General features: G+C 44.9%; 1 protein-coding gene and 1 long non-coding RNA gene across 2 annotated transcripts in view; one reads left to right on the top strand and one right to left on the bottom strand.

Moving 5' to 3' along the window:
• The window catches only part of C25H6orf106 (chromosome 25 C6orf106 homolog), a 32,265-nt gene continuing 15,485 nt past the window's right edge, over nt 7-16,786 (top strand). Inside the window, exons 1-2 of the mRNA XM_021377442.1 lie at nt 7-240; nt 12,267-12,421. Of these exons, the coding sequence (XP_021233117.1) occupies nt 83-240; nt 12,267-12,421 (313 nt within the window). The 5' untranslated portion in view covers nt 7-82. The remainder of the gene's footprint in view (nt 241-12,266; nt 12,422-16,786) is intronic.
• Nucleotides 6,989-16,784, bottom strand: LOC110388315. The gene is made up of 3 exons (XR_002432849.1): nt 14,276-16,784; nt 12,526-12,637; nt 6,989-11,855 (listed from the first exon to the last, which is right to left on the bottom strand). It is a non-coding gene; the product is annotated as an uncharacterized LOC110388315 (long non-coding RNA).

Below are 16,786 nucleotides of genomic sequence, written 5' to 3' on the forward strand. Positions count from 1 at the left end.
CGCTCCCCCCTCGCCCCCATGCGGCGCTGAGGCGGCGGCGGTGGCAGCGGGGCGGCCCCGGGGCGGCGGGGCCCGCGTCGCCATGGAGGGCATGGACGTGGATTTAGACGCGGAGCTGATGCAGAAGTTCAGCTGCTTGGGTACTACCGACAAGGACGTGCTGATCGGCGAGTTCCAGCGGCTCCTCGGCTTCCAGCTCAGCCCGGCCGGCTGCGCCTTCTTCCTCGACATGACCAACTGGTGCGGGGCTGAGGGCCGCGGGGCCGGGCGGGCCTAGGGCCTGGGGGGGAGGCGGGGGCTGAGTTGAGGGGACCGGAGGGGCCCTGAGGGGGTCGAGGCCCAACAACTTGAGGAGGCCTTGGTCCTGGGGGGGGGGTTGAGGCCGCTGGAGGTGAAGGGAACCGGGAGCGGCCTCGGGGGCGCCGGGCGGCGGAGGTGGCTGCGGGCTGTAGGCCCCGGTGCTGGGCAGGACGGCAGGCCGGGGCTCCTGCCCTCGCCTCCTTGTGCTTGTCGTGCTGCCAGCGCGGGGGGCAAAGGGCTGCGGGCTGTTTAAAAAGTGACTCACGGAGAGTACATGGAGTGTGCGGCCTGGAGGGCTTGGGAGCTCTTAAAGGGCCCTTTCTGTGTAAGGGGAGGGAAGGCTGCGTGGGGCCGGGTCGTTAAGGCGGGCTGCAAGGGGACGGTGAGCTGTGCGGAGGGGTGGAGGGGAAGACTTGAAGCTGTTGTGGTCTCTGCGCGAAAGTCGCCCAGATGTTTGGTGGAGACGTAACGTCTGCTCGCATCTGGGTCTCTCCGAAACTTTGGTGTTGGGTGTATGTTTTGATGTTATTGTAAAGGCTTCTTGTAAAAAGCAGAAGTGTGGGTAATCAGGGAGGCTGGGGTAAAATGTGAGAAACAGAAACCAGTAGTGAGAGTGGTGTGGGGAGCCCGGTGGTTGAAAGAGCATCGTGAAACTGCTGCTGTCTGAGGTGTGGGGTTTGCCTCGTTATTGCTATTTGCCCCTTTAAACTCATCTCTGATAGCTTTCCTGGTTAGTTAGGGCACTAACCAAAATGTGACCCTCTTGTTGTTTACATCCCGTTGTTGCAAAGGATGCAGGGAAGTGAAGTGTGTTGTGCTTCAGAAATTATTAACAGGAGATTCTGAGGCGAACTCTGCTTACCCATTTTACCCATTAACAGCATGAAATAAACTTTAGAAACTTCAGGTTTTAAATTGGAAATCTGAGTTGAAAGTCATGGTATCAACAGTTGGGGAAAAAAACAGAAGTTGCGTGGAGTTGTTGAACTAATAAACGATAGCATGACAACTTTATAAACTTTTTCTTTTCACCTCTTTCTCTCTTCCTACAGTCCTCTATCTAATATTGCAAATCTGCATCTGCAGAGGGAGTAAGGGAATAACAAATAATACCATGTACCTTGTAAGCTGATGTAATGCAAGAGAAGGCCTCTTCTATGAAGTTGTTCAGGAGTTTGCTTTGGAGAAGTGGTTCAGGGCAGGAAATGCTTTCCTACCTCATTCACATGGTCTTGATAATACGAGTAATACTACCTGCACTACATGCATTGCTTTGCAGCGTGACACTGTTAGTTGTGGTGTGTTTTTTTTTGTTGTTGTTGTTGCTTTTGCTTTTCTATGATGTTCCTAGGGAGAGGAAACCCCAGCAGAACCTGGGAAGTTACTAGTGGAGTTACTATGTATAACGACAGTATTCCTGGTTTGTGTTGAAGTGCTACTCTCTTTTGCAGGAATATTTCTTTCTGAAGTAACAATATCTTACATATAACCCTTGAGCTGTTTTTTTTTCTTTTTTAAACATTAAACATTTGAGTTACAGTTGAAGAATCATAGAATCACCAGGGTTGGAAAAGACCTCCAGGATCACTTAGTGCAGCTGTCCACCTACCACCAGTATTTCCCCACTAAACCGTGTCCCTCAGTACCACATCTAAACATTTCTCGAGCACCTCCAGCGACGGTCTCGAGTGATCAAAAGAACTTCAGTTTACAAACTTCAGCAGCTAAAAATCTGAAAACATAATAGTTTTTTTTATTAGGGTTAGGTAATTAGCCTTGTTGGATGGGGGATGTGTGTAAAAAAGGAAATCTTCTAACTTGGTGTAATGTATACAGCAGTATGGGAGGATTAGCTCGGGCTGCACGGTGCTCACTCTTGCAGTGGGCTTGCAGCCCGTGGGAGTGTAGCCTTACAGCAGCCTGGGCTCGGGTTAGGCATGCCGACAGGTGCTGCTGCTTCTCCTTGTGGCTTGTGCCAGGATGCTGCTTCCCTGAGCTATGGGTACTGTACAGCTTCTGTCCCGTTCCCACCTCGCTGCGATGTCGGCCTGAACACGCCAATCCTGTTCTCTGTTGTTATGAAAAGCTTCAACCAAGCCATGCTTTCCTTTTCTGGAAGCACCTTTCCTTTGTCATGCTGAAGGACGCCGTGCAAGTTAGTGCTGTAATCCACGCTGCCCAAGGTGATGTTAGGCAGTGGCACGCTGGGTGATTTCTTGGTGTAGAATTAGGGTCAGAATCTTTTACCACCAGTCTGTCCTGCAAATAATTCCTCTCAATGACACCATCAAATCACTTTTCTTTTAGCTAAAGCTACAGCACTTCTCCTCAGTGATGATTTCCTCGTTCTCTGCGTTAGGATGAATGCTGGTGTGCAGGAAATGGTGAGGGAGGTCACAGCAGGGCTAAGGGCGCTTGTTTGCTAGACAGAGCTCTCCTTTTTAGATATGTACAGAGAGGTTAATTAAAAAAACCCTTTTTTTCACAAATGTGGCAGACTGCTCTTTGATAACGATATAGTCAGCAGGCCTGAAGCTAATTCCTCATTGTAGGCCTTTGAGATAGTGCTGCGTGTAATCTGAGCTGTAATGTGTTTTGAAATACTATTTCCAGTGTATTCATTAGGAATTGTATTTAACACTTAAAACAAATTGGCAGTTATGCTGGGAGGGGTGAGTTATTTTAAAACTGCTTTTCTCAGCTCATTCAGGCAAAAGAATGAATTGTAGCTGGTGAAGGAACACACATGAGGAGCCTTTAAAAGCCTGTCCACTTCTGCAGCTCACCTGGAGTCGCTCATTGTGCTTCCCAAGTATTTTTTTCAGGCTTGGGACAGTGCGAGGAAGCTGACAGCTAATTTTACTGGCAGTACTGCAGCAATGCTCCAGGTAGAACACATGCATCTGTAGCTTTTGAGTCTGCTCTTTGATCTTCAAGAAAGACGGGTTAAATGCTTTGAGTTGTCTTTTTCCCTGTTGTTTATTAAACACTTTCCTAGAGCTTTGCCTCTTCTGAATTACACCCTGAATTCTGACTGTGGGCTGCTCTGACTTCTTGTCTTCCTGCTGCACGTATCTGCCAGGGCCTTCTTGTGGGTCCTGGTTCTTACAGAGCAGCAAGCACAGGCTCCCTGTTGTTGTTTAGAGTTCAAAGTCCTGAGGTTTGGGTGAAAGGTTGGACTTTAGCTTTTGGTGTAAGACTAAAAGTGAACTTTTCCAACAGATGCTTTGGCACTGAAGTATTTCTTCTTCAAGAGAACAGAGCAAAACACCCTTGGCCTGCCATTGCATCTGGGATGAAAACCCACGCTGTGTCCTGGTGGGGCTCAGCAGGATGGCAGCAGTGATCCGTGCTGCAGTGGAGCTGCAGGTGCTGGGTGCTACCTGCAGTGCGGTGGGGAGCGTGTCTGAGCTTGTCCGGGCTCTGCACGTCTCATTCTTCCTACCTCAGGAACTCCTTTGGGGAAGTTAATTTCTTAAAACTCGGGGTTGTTTAGGTCAGCCAGTCTGTGCTGAACGATTCTGCAGTGGAATATCTGCTCAAGTGTCTCAATGTGGGAGTAGTGCTAGGTCCCTGGGTAGGTGGGACCAGGGTGTTTTGGACCTGCTGAGAACACCCACGCAGCAGAAGTGTTCTTAAATGGCAGCCAACCCTGGCTGTTGATCAGCGCTAAGGGTTAGTGTGAGTGTTCTGTGCAAAGCTTGCTCTGCTCTTACATGTGGTGGTTTTGTTTTTTTTTTAATTGTCAACACTCAGTTAAGGCCCATTTCTTAAAAGACATTGGATACTTCCCAAGCTGATATGGGAATTGTATTGTGAAAAGGAAGAGGAAATTTTATTTGTTGGCCGGGATGCCAAATTAGAGGGTGAGAGGTTGCAGAGTAAGACTTGGAGCTTCTTCAATTCTGTGGGAAAGTAAATTAATTTGATTTGAAGTATCTAGTGGTGCTGGATTGAACATCCTTTTTGCAGCACAGTTGGCTGTGAAGGGATTCCTAATTTGGAAGGTTTATTTTTATGCATGCATATTTCAATGATTTACACGTAACGTTTGTTTACACTTCCATTTTTGTTTAGCAAGCTGAGTTCTATCAGTCTGCTAGGTGCGATACTGGTGTGCCAGATATTAATGGTTTCCATGGTGTTAAAATATTGGGCTTCTTTTTTTGTTGTTGCTGTAAACCTTCATGTCTTTTGATCTAGCTTCTGGTGGCAAAAGTCTCTTTGGGGCCTTCTTTAAGGTAGATCTCTTCTAGAGGTCCCCTTCTTCTTGTGTTTATTATGCTTAGAAGAATTTGCAGCTGTAAGCTGGCTTCACCTGCTGTTGTATTTCTGTGGTTTGGTTGATAATAGGGAGCTCTAATCTGTGTTCTGTTGATCGGAGAAAAGGTTGGATATTGACTTCTAACAAAATTGCCTTAAATTGTTGTTTTTATCCCTCTGGTTTGGCTGTTTACGTGCTCAGTGTTGAATGAACCACCTGTATTGCCCAGAAGTGGCTGTACTTGGCTGGAAGTCTGAAGGCATGTCTGAGCCAGCAGGGGGTTTTTAATGGCTTTTGGTCTGACTTTGGATGCTTCATTTCTGCTTTCTAGTAAAGATGTTAGGATCCTACCTTCGGGAAAACTCAGATCTGTGGATGGAAGTGTGTGTTAACACTTGAGATTAAGTACTGGAGTATAGGTGCTACTCAGATCCTCAGTACATCTACGTGAAACATTGGGGCATAATTTAACATTAAAAAAAAATCAGTCATCAGAAGCCATTTGCACGTGCTGCATTTCCCAGAATGAGAAGCCTCCTAGAACTCCTGCTCCTTGATATCCAGGCCCTGCTTTTTATTTGGTGAACGCCTGCATTCAGGTTGCTAACAGATTGGACTGTTTTGTTGAGATCTCCAAGCGCATGGCAAGAAGAACTTGGGTTTGAAAAGCTCCAGCTCAGATGCAAACAGGTTACCAGGTGTTGTCCAAAGCTCTTCAGCTCCTCCCAGCTTAATGTAGCCAGCTTTTTTGTGCTTACTGGTATGGCGTGCAGTCATCTTTTTTTTATTTGACCCTTCAAATTGTTATGTTCCCAAGATCTGTGGGATGTGCTTGTGTAGAAAGCAATTGTAAGGACGTGCAAAGCCAGACTGCAGCCCTGAAGCTTGTGAGCACTGTCGGGACACGAGGTGGAATGTGCAGGCTTCACTGCACCTGCCCCTGCACCAGCAAACCTTTGATCATTTGGCTATTTCAAAGGCCACTTGTATTGATTATTGCGTGGCTCTGGGTGTTTGGTCTGGAAGAGAGGGTCGGGTTGGTTACTGTTTTAGCTAGTACTGCTCTGGGTGTCTGTTGGAGGTGCTGGTGGGTGCTGGGGAGAAGTCACACAGCTTTACTTCCCTTCTTCCTATATCAGGGGATTGAGGAGGAAAACAAAAACTCTTCTATTCTCGTTGTACCTCAGTACTTAGCAAGCGTTTGAAGTTATCTCTGTTTTAATCCACCAGTCTGATTAATGCTTGCGGGTGCTGGCCAGCTGAAGTGAATGCAGTGAGAAGTGTGAAGCACCTGGTTTAAAAGATCATTTGGCTTTTGAAGTGAAGTGTTAAAGACCAGGAAGGATGGGGGTTTAATCTTGGCGGTGCTCTTACTCTAAAACAACCGATGAGCTCTGCTGTTCTTACACAGCACAGAAACAGATTTAATGTATCTTCTCCAGAATAGCTCAAACATTTAGCCTGAGTATTTTGAATGAGAAGTGGACTTGAAATATAGTGCTTTAACTTCAGAATATACTGTCATGGAGTTGTGCTGTGCTCCTAGTTACAGAACTTTTGAAAATGGGGTGGATGTGAAATGGAACTGTAATCAGACAACTGTAGCAGAAGGAATTGGGTACAATGCAATGTTAGGCCAGCTGGATTGCTGTACATGCCTGAACTTGTTCTCAGGCAGTTTCTGCAGCTTAATCCCCCTTTACTTTGGTGTGGACAATTATAGATTGGTGACATAGTTTATGCTGAGGAATTAGCAGTTACGGGATCTTCTGCGCGCTGGCAGCTCTTGCGGACTTTCCGCTGGGAAGAGCTGGTGTGTGCTTTCAGTGGCAGCAAGCAGAGAGCAGCTTCTGCAGGGACATTCTCAAAATGTTTCACCCCAGACTGAAAGCTCCTGACCACCTGCTTTAGGGGGTTCAGCTGCTGGGGATGGGGCTTTAAAACAGCACCATAACGTTGATCCTGTCACCGAGACTGCATGCTGCTGTTAGGCAAGGTACAGTGCTCAGCCGAGAACGGGGACTGATAGCGGCCAAGTTGTTGTGTTCGTTTGTATCTAAAAGCCTGATAAGAGGAAGTGACTTCTTCGGGTGGTTTAGTGTGTCCTGAAAAGGGTGTGCCTTGGCTGTGGCCTCTCGGTTTCTCCTAGTGCTATCTCTGCACGGTGCAGCGTAGCTTCTGATCACGACAGGTTTCTGTGGACTTCCTGGAACGTCACACTTGTATTTTGGAACTGGCTGTTTTCAGCTGAAACAATGAAATGCTTTTCTGTGGCTTTGTATAAGGAAAACACATAAGCTCTGAATTAGGTGGCTTTTTCTCCCCTCTAAAGCTGTGTAAGTTCAGCTTAAAGCTTTCAGCTTTCCTTGGTGGTCTTTTTGGTGATCTCAAGTCTTAGTTTCTCAGCCTCATGGTGTAGTGTAGGAGAGATCGAGGCTGAAGATAATGGATATACAAATTCGGCTTTCAGAAGTGGTGTTTATCGAAAGCTAATCACTTCCAGTCCTTCAAAATGTCGTGAGACTTTTTTCCCCTTAATTGCCATGTGTCGTCTCTATTGAAGACCTTTACCTGCATTTAGCTTCAAAAGTGCCTTTCCTGTGGTGTGATGATTCTATCTCCCCTCCTGCTCCCCTTCAGCTTTCTCTGATGCTTTGAGGTGCTCCCTACTGCAGAAACAGTGCAGAAGCTCTTTTGATCAATGCAGTTCCAAAGAAGATACTAAGAGAAAAAAGGGGTGGCCTGCAGATTGCCTCACTGGGATGTGTTCCACATATGTTTTTAGTCTCTTCCACCTGTACTGTATAAAGAAGTTCCATTATTTAGGAGGAAGAAACGATCCATCTGTTGCATCACTTCTCTTGTACGTTTGGTTTTTAACCACGGACACCTCGTGGTGTATTATGGTGCCATGCTGCATGTTGCATTTAGGCAATGAGAGCAAGATCTGTAACGCTTGAGAATTTAGTTATGGAAAGAGTACAAAGCCTCCTAAACAAAACTGTATGTTACTGAGATTTTATTGTACTCCTATGTCACTTAGCCTTTGCATTGCATCTTTCTGAGAGATGTCCCCTGAGCTGCTTTGGGCAGGACCAACATTCAGTGCTCGTACACCACGCAGTTGCTGGGCTTTGAAGTGGGAGCTCCTTGCAGGGAGAGCAATGTAACCTGGCATTCACTTCATTACAGCCGCTCTGCACCCGAATCCATTTGTCAAAGTGCTTTCTCCTCGACTTAATAAATGTCCTCAAGTTGCTGTCTGGGTATGATATAAGTGCTGCATGCGGTGGGAGATCTGAAGTTGAAGGCTAAATTGGTATTGGACTGGAACGGGAACCTTTGTTTTTCCTGACAGCTCAGGATAATCAGTGCTGGAAGAATGTTCCTATAGTTGGCAAAAGGTGCCAGGAGATCATAGAAACAAAATCTGCATACTGTACTTTAAGGACAAATGGCTGCCTTATTTTGACTCGGATTCATCAAAGACTTTATCAATTAAAGAAAACTTCTGGATTCCTATAACACTTATAGTTAAAATTTTAACTATCAAGTCGTTGCTTTCTAATGTAAGAATTACACGGGAGTGGAATTCTTCTGTGTGTACAAGCTCTTCGGAAAATCAGCCTGCGTGTTACGGGGATGTTTTCCCATAGCTCAAATCTGAGCTGCTGTGTTGAAAACCAAACACAAATACAATTCCCTGCGTCTGCTCTGCTTTGCTCGAGGCCGGTGTGAGCAAGCCTCAGTGCCACGCTTTCTTCCTTCTCATAATGAGGAATCGGATTCAATTAAAAGCAAAAAATCATTTCCAATTACCCATATATTGCTCTTCGCTTGCCCAGCCGTTAGGTTGTATGAAGAGTGCTCTGGTTTGTGAATTGATTTGGAAGAGTTGCTTTTATTTTTGAATTCTGCGCGGTGACCTAGTTAATTGGGAGTAATTACTGTCTAAATATATTGGTTTAACATAACAAAAGGCTGTCTGGAAGAAACACGGGAAGGGGAAGAGTGGGTCGAGATAAACCGCTTCTTTGCGAGCACTTAAGAGTTGTTAAGGGACATCTCCAGAGCTATTAGCAGGGAAGGTTTTAACTTCGCTATTGTAATTTAGCTCCCGAGGCCTGAAACAAAACGACGGAGCAAAAGAGTGGACTTGAACACTTTCTCCTGTTCTGTTGGTAGCACTTTGCTGGGAAAGCACTTGCTACCTAAGTCATGTGGTGCCTTTGGAGAGGAAGGAGCGGGATTGCGGAGTTGGAGTGGGTTTGGTTGATGGTACGGAGCTACAATCTTTATTTGCTGCCTTCTCCCCTCCCTCTTTCCAAAATCTTGCTCTCAGGACTGAAACTGAGTGCTGCTTTGGTGGTAAGGAGGCTCACGTTGTTGCTGCGTGACTTCTGATTGCAGGAGGCTGAGGCAAATCCTGCCAGACCTGCTCTGTGGGCATGGCAGAGTCCTGCTGCCCTCCTGGAAGGGCCGAGTTGCTTCATTTGGGAGAGTGTGACACCTGGAGGGCTGTGCTAAGAAAGAAACAGGAGTACGGCCATCCCTGTAATTAGGATAGATCAGTCGTGTAAATTGCACGGGCTGGGTTGGGCATGCTCATCTTACAGTTCCAAAGTTGTTTGGTTTATAATAGTTATTGTTCTCATATGGCAGGGAGCAAAGGGGGTAAGCGTGGTGCAAGTCACACCTAGGAGTGAAACAAGGCTGGCGTTGATGTGTAAGCAGGAGCTTTCAAATGATAACCTCTTAGTTTGAGCTCCTCATTCCCATCCCTGGAGGATCTGCAGTTGGTGCTCTGCAGTTATATCTAGGGCACCAGGGTAAAGACCTAATAATAACAGCAAATATATATAGGCAAACTTCAGGGACTCGTGTCTGTGGCCTCAAAGTCTCATTAGCAGCATTCCTTTGTAAAGTCCACAAATATTGTGCATATTGTGGAAAGACAGCAGTGCTCAGTCTCGAGAACGTGCGAATAATCAGGTTGTGAGCACTTTGCTGCTGCGACCTCTGCAAGTGGCCCTCAAGGAAAGCACTGCATTCAGACTGATACTTGAATTTTCTTGACTGGGGGAGCAGTGTCTCTTGGAAAGAGCTGAAACAAAGCTAGCAGTGATACGTTGCTTGCTTTGCTGGTTGTGTAAGTGGAGAGCGTGACTAAAATGTGAGCGCTGTGAGTATCTGTTGCAGCAGCGCGGTGCCATCCGGGCTCTCAGTGGCTATCTGTTTGGGCTGGCTGCGTTGAAGAACTTGAACTTCAATCAGATTTGCTTTGTCATCCTGACTTTGGCTCTTACTACTTTCAATTTCTCTTTGGTTTCTGGAAGCTTCCTTCTAGTTCTCTAGTGGAAATACCAGTGTATATCGGAGCATGCCCAAGTGCTCGCCCCCAAACAAAACCTGCTGCATGCTGATCAAAACAGTGGGAGCAGGAGGGTAGCTTTGTGATATGTGGTCACAGAAGGGTGGCAAGTGTGTTTTCTAATGTGTACTCTTCTTGAGTTAAAAGCTAACTATATGCTGCAGAGGACTGGAGTTGTTTCCCAACAGCAAAGCAAGCAATGAAATATGACACAGGGAGGGGAAGAAGGTTGGCAGAGAGCCTATGTGCACAAATAGCCCACTACCTTCGAAGCGTATTCACAGCCAAGCAGACAAAACACGGTGCAGGCTGCCTTACAGAGGATTACAGCGGCAACCTTCCCCTTGGAACTTTTATTTTCTCTTTCTTAATGTCAATAAAATGTCATTTCTACTGATTCCAGCACTGTAACATGCAATATGCCGTGGTATGTCTGAGTGGATTAGGAAGAGAAAGAGCTGTATTGCTGTCTCCTATGGTTCTTACAATACCTTTTGTCTTGGATTGCTGTAATACAGGAAGAAATCAAAGCGAAAACTGAATTCTAGGCTGTGGTGTTAGCTGGTCGAGTGAACAGGAGTCTCCTGGCACAGCCCTTTTGCAAGTTATGTAAATCTTGTGCGGTGTATCAGCAACAGGCGGTCAGTGATGTAAAACGGAGCATTTGTCTCTATTTATTGGCTAATGTGACACTCACCCTTCCTGCAGCATTTGACTGAGCTGTCCGTTTAAATATAGCCCTGACACTCCTAAGTAGAAAATGCCTCAGGCTGAATAATGACTTCTGGTCCAAAATCCAGGGTTCTAAATGTGGAAGTCTTACAACAGGGTGGCTCTTTTGTTTCCCCTTCGTCTGGATGTGCTGTTAGCGGCAGAAGGCCTCGCTGTGGGCCTGGCCTTGAGGGCTTTGCCAGGGCCTGGTGGGCAGAGCGTTCGTTCCCCAGCACTGCGGGATGTGCTGGGTCCCCCACGTGAGGAGAAATCAGTGATACTTCTCTCCCATGTGCTTCTGATTTTACTCAGTGTCTGGTTATTATTTTTTTTTCTTGAACGCTGTAGGAATTGAACAGGAGGCACTTTCTTTGCTCACCGTTTCAAGGCTCTTTCCAGCTGGCAAGCAGTCCCAGAAGCCCTGTGTTTGCTTTTTCTCAGGGTCATGCTGCAAATGTTTTTCTTGTTTTCGCCTTGGCTTTCTGGCTTTGGTTTAGACACATGACCCTCTACCAAACAATACTAACCCACAATAAATCACCATTCCCGTATAGCACAGCTTTTCCTAAGTGTCTTTTGTTTTAGGTGGTGATTCCTGGTTCTGGAAGGTTTTTTTTTGCCTTGCTTAAAAAAAGCAAAGTAGCTCTGTTAATGATGAATAAAAAAGCAGTCGCTTTTCCCATTGCTTTTGGGGAGATTTTACTCATCTCCATTCTCACAGCACTTACTCACAACATGTAAATTAGGGCCACAACCTCACAGACATGCGTAAACAGAGGAATTACATGCCTTGCCAAAGCACTTACATAATGACACAGTAGTATATCGTGGAATGGCAGCTAAGACTCGTGGATCCTCTTCCTGCTTGACTGTTGCTCTTTTCAGATTAATTATCGTTTGAGTTTCAGCTACGCTGTGACCATGAATCAATAGCAATTCTGGCTTTCTGAATGCCTGTAATGCATCACAGACTTCCACTGTCATTTGTTTTTATTTAGGAAGAATGCTTGTCTCAACGGTTTGTAAGTTCCTCTGAGCCATGACTATCCAGAGACACCTAATGATTAATAAATAGTCTTAGAGTACTCATAGCTCTTATGACAGTATGTTTCAAAAGTAGCAAAGCTTGAGTTATTATCCGTAGCTGCTGATTCCCTTTAGCCTTCAGAATTATCAAAGTGTGTTCATTCTGTGGTCTTTGGTCCTTTCCTGCCAAAATAAAATGGAGAAGTTGAGTCTTCTTGAAATTAGCTAAGGAAACAAGGCCAGTAAGGAAACAGCTCTGCTTACACTCTGTGCACAATGCTTAACCTCGCTGTCTTTTCAGCTTACTGTCAAGTCTTGAGAGAGCTAATGGCACAAAGGCCTAAAAGACTCCTAAGTTCCCAGGTTTTCAAAGAAAGTGAGAATCAGACCAGAAATGTGACCTGAAGTAGTGTCCACGGATAGTAAAATGCTGTATTTTGAATTCTGTTTGCTTGGAAAATCCATGTGTGATAGTGATGGAAGCTTTAGGAAAATGCAGGCAACAAAGCTAATATAATCTGGATAATATTTTTACTTATTATCAGGACCTGACCCAGGTGTACTTAAGGTTACAAGCTGTTTTTTGCTTTCTAGGAATCTACAAGCCGCCATTGGAGCCTATTATGATTTTGAGAGTCCAAACATCAACGTACCCTCCATGTCCTTTGTTGAAGATGTCACCATAGGTGAAGGAGAGTCCATCCCTCCTGACACCCAGTTTACAAAAACATGGAGGATACAAAACACAGGTAAGTCTGTCTGACCCGAGCAAAACCCATGTAATGTGTATTATGTGATAGGCAGATCTAATGGAAGAGATGTTGCTTAAGGCACTAGGTTCATGTGCACCTACCTTGGAATAGAGCCACTCTGTTACTGAAGGAGGTTGCCTGCTGACCTGTCTGCGTTCCCCTTCTTACGTCAGCACTCATGTTTTGTGGCTAGATGTGGAGCTCCTCTTCCTCCTGTCATCACAGAAACGAGAGCTCTAGGAAACTTCTGGAGGAAGAGACATATAAATAGAGAACAAAGTGCTTTTCTTGTTTTACTTTTTGTAATGGAAGTTGTTAAATCTGAAAATAGGTTGAGAATCCTTAGCTAGCCTTATGTTCACTTGACAAGTGGAATACACTTTCAAGTCAGTGAAGAGATGGATCCCTTTAAATCTCGAAGTTCTTCAGCTCATGACCAGCCTATGTATGTTGCTGCTACATTTCATTATTCTCTTTTTCTGATTGCCTGTCACTTGGTGGTTGGGCTCTCAGTATTAACGCGTTCTCTGTGGATGCAGTGATGCAACGGTCTGAGAAGAGGGTAGCTATATGGCAGGCACCCTTCACCTTTTAATACACTTGGCAGAATGGCTTTTTCACGCTTCAGGAGAATGCAGAGCTGGAGAGAGCACATTCCAGTATGAGATAAGTCAAAACAGTGACTGAAATCTGGGAAGTGAGACCAGGCAAAGCACATTCTTAGTGCTTAATCTTTTGGGATGTAGTCAGAGAGATCTGAGGATGCAAAGGGGAATACCTTGTCTCTGACTGTTGCAATGACAGGATGTTGCATGAATGTTTAACCTGTGTGTCTGAATTTAATTGACCTGCTTGCACTTTTGTGAAGAAGAATGATAGCACAACAAGGTATAATACCATGAATCATCATGAGTAACATACAGCTGTGCTAGTGTCTTTACTTGGAGATAACTGCAGTAACTTCAGTGCTGTACAGATTTGTGCTAAATACTGAAGTGTAACAAAGACTAAAACCCTATGAACAACCACAAGGTATTTAATAGGATATTGGAGGTGAGAAGTGTTCGTGTAAGAACACTGATTTATGAGCATTATATTCTAGAAAAAGGATTTATTTCAATTTATTTTGTCTGCCTTTTTTGACTTAGTAAAATGGAAAGATGACAAACAGAGCTTGCTTAAACTCCAGTAATGTGCAAAATTGACTGAAAAACTTTTATAACTGTCTCAAACAAGTCTTAAAATGTAGTAAGCTTGACAGATCTTGTTTCTCCACAATTAGTATCTTAAATTGCACGTGTTATGACTACACCCCCTACATAGCTCCTTTCAGACTCCTTCCTCTCTTGTTCCTCTGATGAACTCTTTCCTGAATGCAAATTCAGCCTCAATTTAACATCCCAGTTCAAGCAATTTTTCATTGTTTGTGATGTGTTTGACCTTCTGAAATCCATGGGCCTGCTGAAATGAGGAAAAGAAGTTCATCTTGACTCACGAGCTCCTGGCGAGGCCAAAATTTGTTTTGACTTCTGTGTGGGTTAAAGCCCAACTTGTTAAAAGTACATCTGTGCTCTAATACTGGTGCTGGAGGCCAAATCTTGTTAAAACCACGCTGCTGAGGCATGTTTTAGTTAAATGCACCTCCACATACTGTGCTATGACTCTACGGTTTAAGCAGAACCAGAGCATATTAAAACCATTTTAAGGTTTAATTAAGATGTAATATCAAAAGACTATGGTGTTTCTAGATAATATCTGCATGTTAGATAGATAACTGAAGTACAGCCAAGGTTTTTAACAACTATACAGGAGCCCTTGATTAAATTAGTTCAGTTCAAGAACAAGAAATACCTGAGGCATGTGTCACCAAAGCACTTGGTGTCTGACGGGTATGACAAGCACAGCTCTGGGAGATTGCTTGCGTGCCTAAAACTGACAATGAGCCAGGTTCAGTCAGGTTTTTGTGTTACTAAAAACTACTACTCTGCTCTGATATCTACCAGGATAGCGCTTGGCTTGTCTGCTCAAAGACCGGGCTGTATAATAGAAGCAATGCTAAAAGATCAGCAGGATTTAAGATGTATTTTCTTCCCACTCTGCTCTCAGCTGCTGCTGGCTCTGCACGCAGGACAGTTACTGCAATTCATCATCTCCTGATGGATGAGTGTACCAAAATAGAATGACATAATCATCTTCATCAGTGACCTGGATGAAGGGTTAGAGTCCACCCTCAGCAAGTTTGCTGATGATACAGAGCTGGGAGGTGTGGCTGGCACACCGGAAGGCTGTGCTGCTATTCAGCAAGACCTAGATGGTCTGGAGATTTGGGCAGAGAGGAACCTGATGAGGTTCAACAAGAGCAAGTGTAGAGTCTTGCACCTGGGGAGGAATAACCCCCCCGTGGATCAGTACAGGTCAGGGGCTGCCCTGCTGGGGAGGAGTGGTGAGCCTGCAGTGTGCTCTTGTGGCCAAGAAGGCCAGTGATATCTTGGGGTGTACTGCACAGAGCATGGCAAGCAGGTCAAGGGAGGTGATCCTCCCTCTCTGCTCTGCCCTGGTGAGGCTGCATCTGGAGCACTGTGTCTAGTTCTGGGCTCCCTAGTTTGAAAAAGACAGGGATCTCCTAGAAAGAGCCCAGTGGAGGGCAGCAAAGATGATCAAAGGGCGTGGAGCATCTGCTGTATTAGGAAAGGCTGAGAACCCTGGGACTCTTCAGTCGGGAGAAGAGAAGGCTGAGAGGGGATCTCATTGCTATTTATAAACATCTAAAGTGCAGGAGTCAAGTCAGTGGGGGTGGACTCTTTTTGTTGGCGAGCAGCAGTAGAATGAGGGGCATAGGATGGAAGTTCCATACTGATGCAAGCAAGAACTTCTGTGCTGTCAGAGTAATGGAGTGCTGGAACACACTGCCCAGAGAGGTTGTGGAGTCTCCTGTGTGACCTGCTCTAGAGAACCTGCTTTAGCAGGGAGCCTGCACTCAATCTCTGGAGGTCCCTTCCAATCCCTACAATTTCATGGTTGTTTCATTTTATGGGATTGTCAGGTGCAGCATTCTAGGCACCTTGTGATCCTTAACTGATAAAAAACACGTATTGTTTAAACTAAACCCTATTGCTGGGCTGCCAGCCTTTTCAGAGGAGACTTCATGCTTGACTCCCACATGCCTTAGTCTCAGATCAGCTAGTCACTCAGCTTCTCTTTCAATTACCTCCCTATCTCTGCAGTGTATTCAAATGTAGCAGTGTGTTCTCCACTCTGAATATCCAATGTTATTAGCTCGCATCTTGATTTCCCTGCTAGACTGAGAGTTCCATGAATAAGGACTTGACTGAAAAACAATTCCTTGCCATGTCTTCACTGAAGCATCCACAGGGATTAAATTAGCAGACAAGCTGTTGCAAAGGATGCTCTTTGAGGTAACCTGAGGTCAGATCAGCATCCACCACTTTGGCCTCAGAACAGACTTTGAGTGGTTCCAAGCTTCTTGGTGGTTCCTTCTATTAACTGTTTTCTACAACCTTAGCCAAGCAGAAGGTATTCTCAGAGTCTTTGGCTTCTCCAAATAGGAGAAGAAACAAAAGCAAATTCTGCTAAGCATTTTTTTAATGAGTTTTGAAAGCACTTTCCTTTTGCCTGCCCCAGTACATGTTATCTTTGTTGGAAATGGCTGTGTTTGCATGCAGTAACTGCTTTCTGAATCTCTACAGATTGCCAGGTCACACTGTCAGTCCTGGTATCTCCAGTCTAAACATTGATCTCCACAAACAAATCATACGCTCACAATCATTTCCACCTTTCTGCAAGGCTGAGGGAAGGGTTGGCGAAGGAAGGGATAAAATCTCTTTAAAAAACAGTACTAGCTCTTCAATTATAATTCAGAGTGTGAGTTCCTCTCGAGACTAACAGGCTGAAAAAGGAATGAATGCCTGAAAGAAAATGCTTGCAGCGCTTTGAGTTAATAACATATATTTTGATGTTGAAAAGCTCAGAAGCTACACGTAGGGAGGCAGAAATGGTGAAAAGAAAAATGATGTCTCACTTCTTTGTCTATAGTACTGGTAGAGTACACATGAATGCCAATTATGTTGATTTTTTCTTTTGCAGCTGTTGCACTGTGATTTTGAGGATTTTCTTGCATGAAGAAGAGCTAGAGATTATTTCAGTACAAATATGATTTTGCCTGCTGGTCACAAAGTGAACCAGTTAAAGCTTATCTGAAAGCTGTATTATTCTGTATCCATTGCTGACTATGATATGTATATCTTAGTATACCTTTAACTGTTCAACAATTGCACAATTGTTTTAATAAGAGTTTCATCCGGTCTTATAAAAATGGACATAGCACCTTTTCCTGGTGCACTC

This window comes from Numida meleagris, chromosome 25 (assembly GCF_002078875.1).
Source record: "Numida meleagris isolate 19003 breed g44 Domestic line chromosome 25, NumMel1.0, whole genome shotgun sequence".
Lineage (NCBI taxonomy): Eukaryota > Metazoa > Chordata > Aves > Galliformes > Numididae > Numida > Numida meleagris.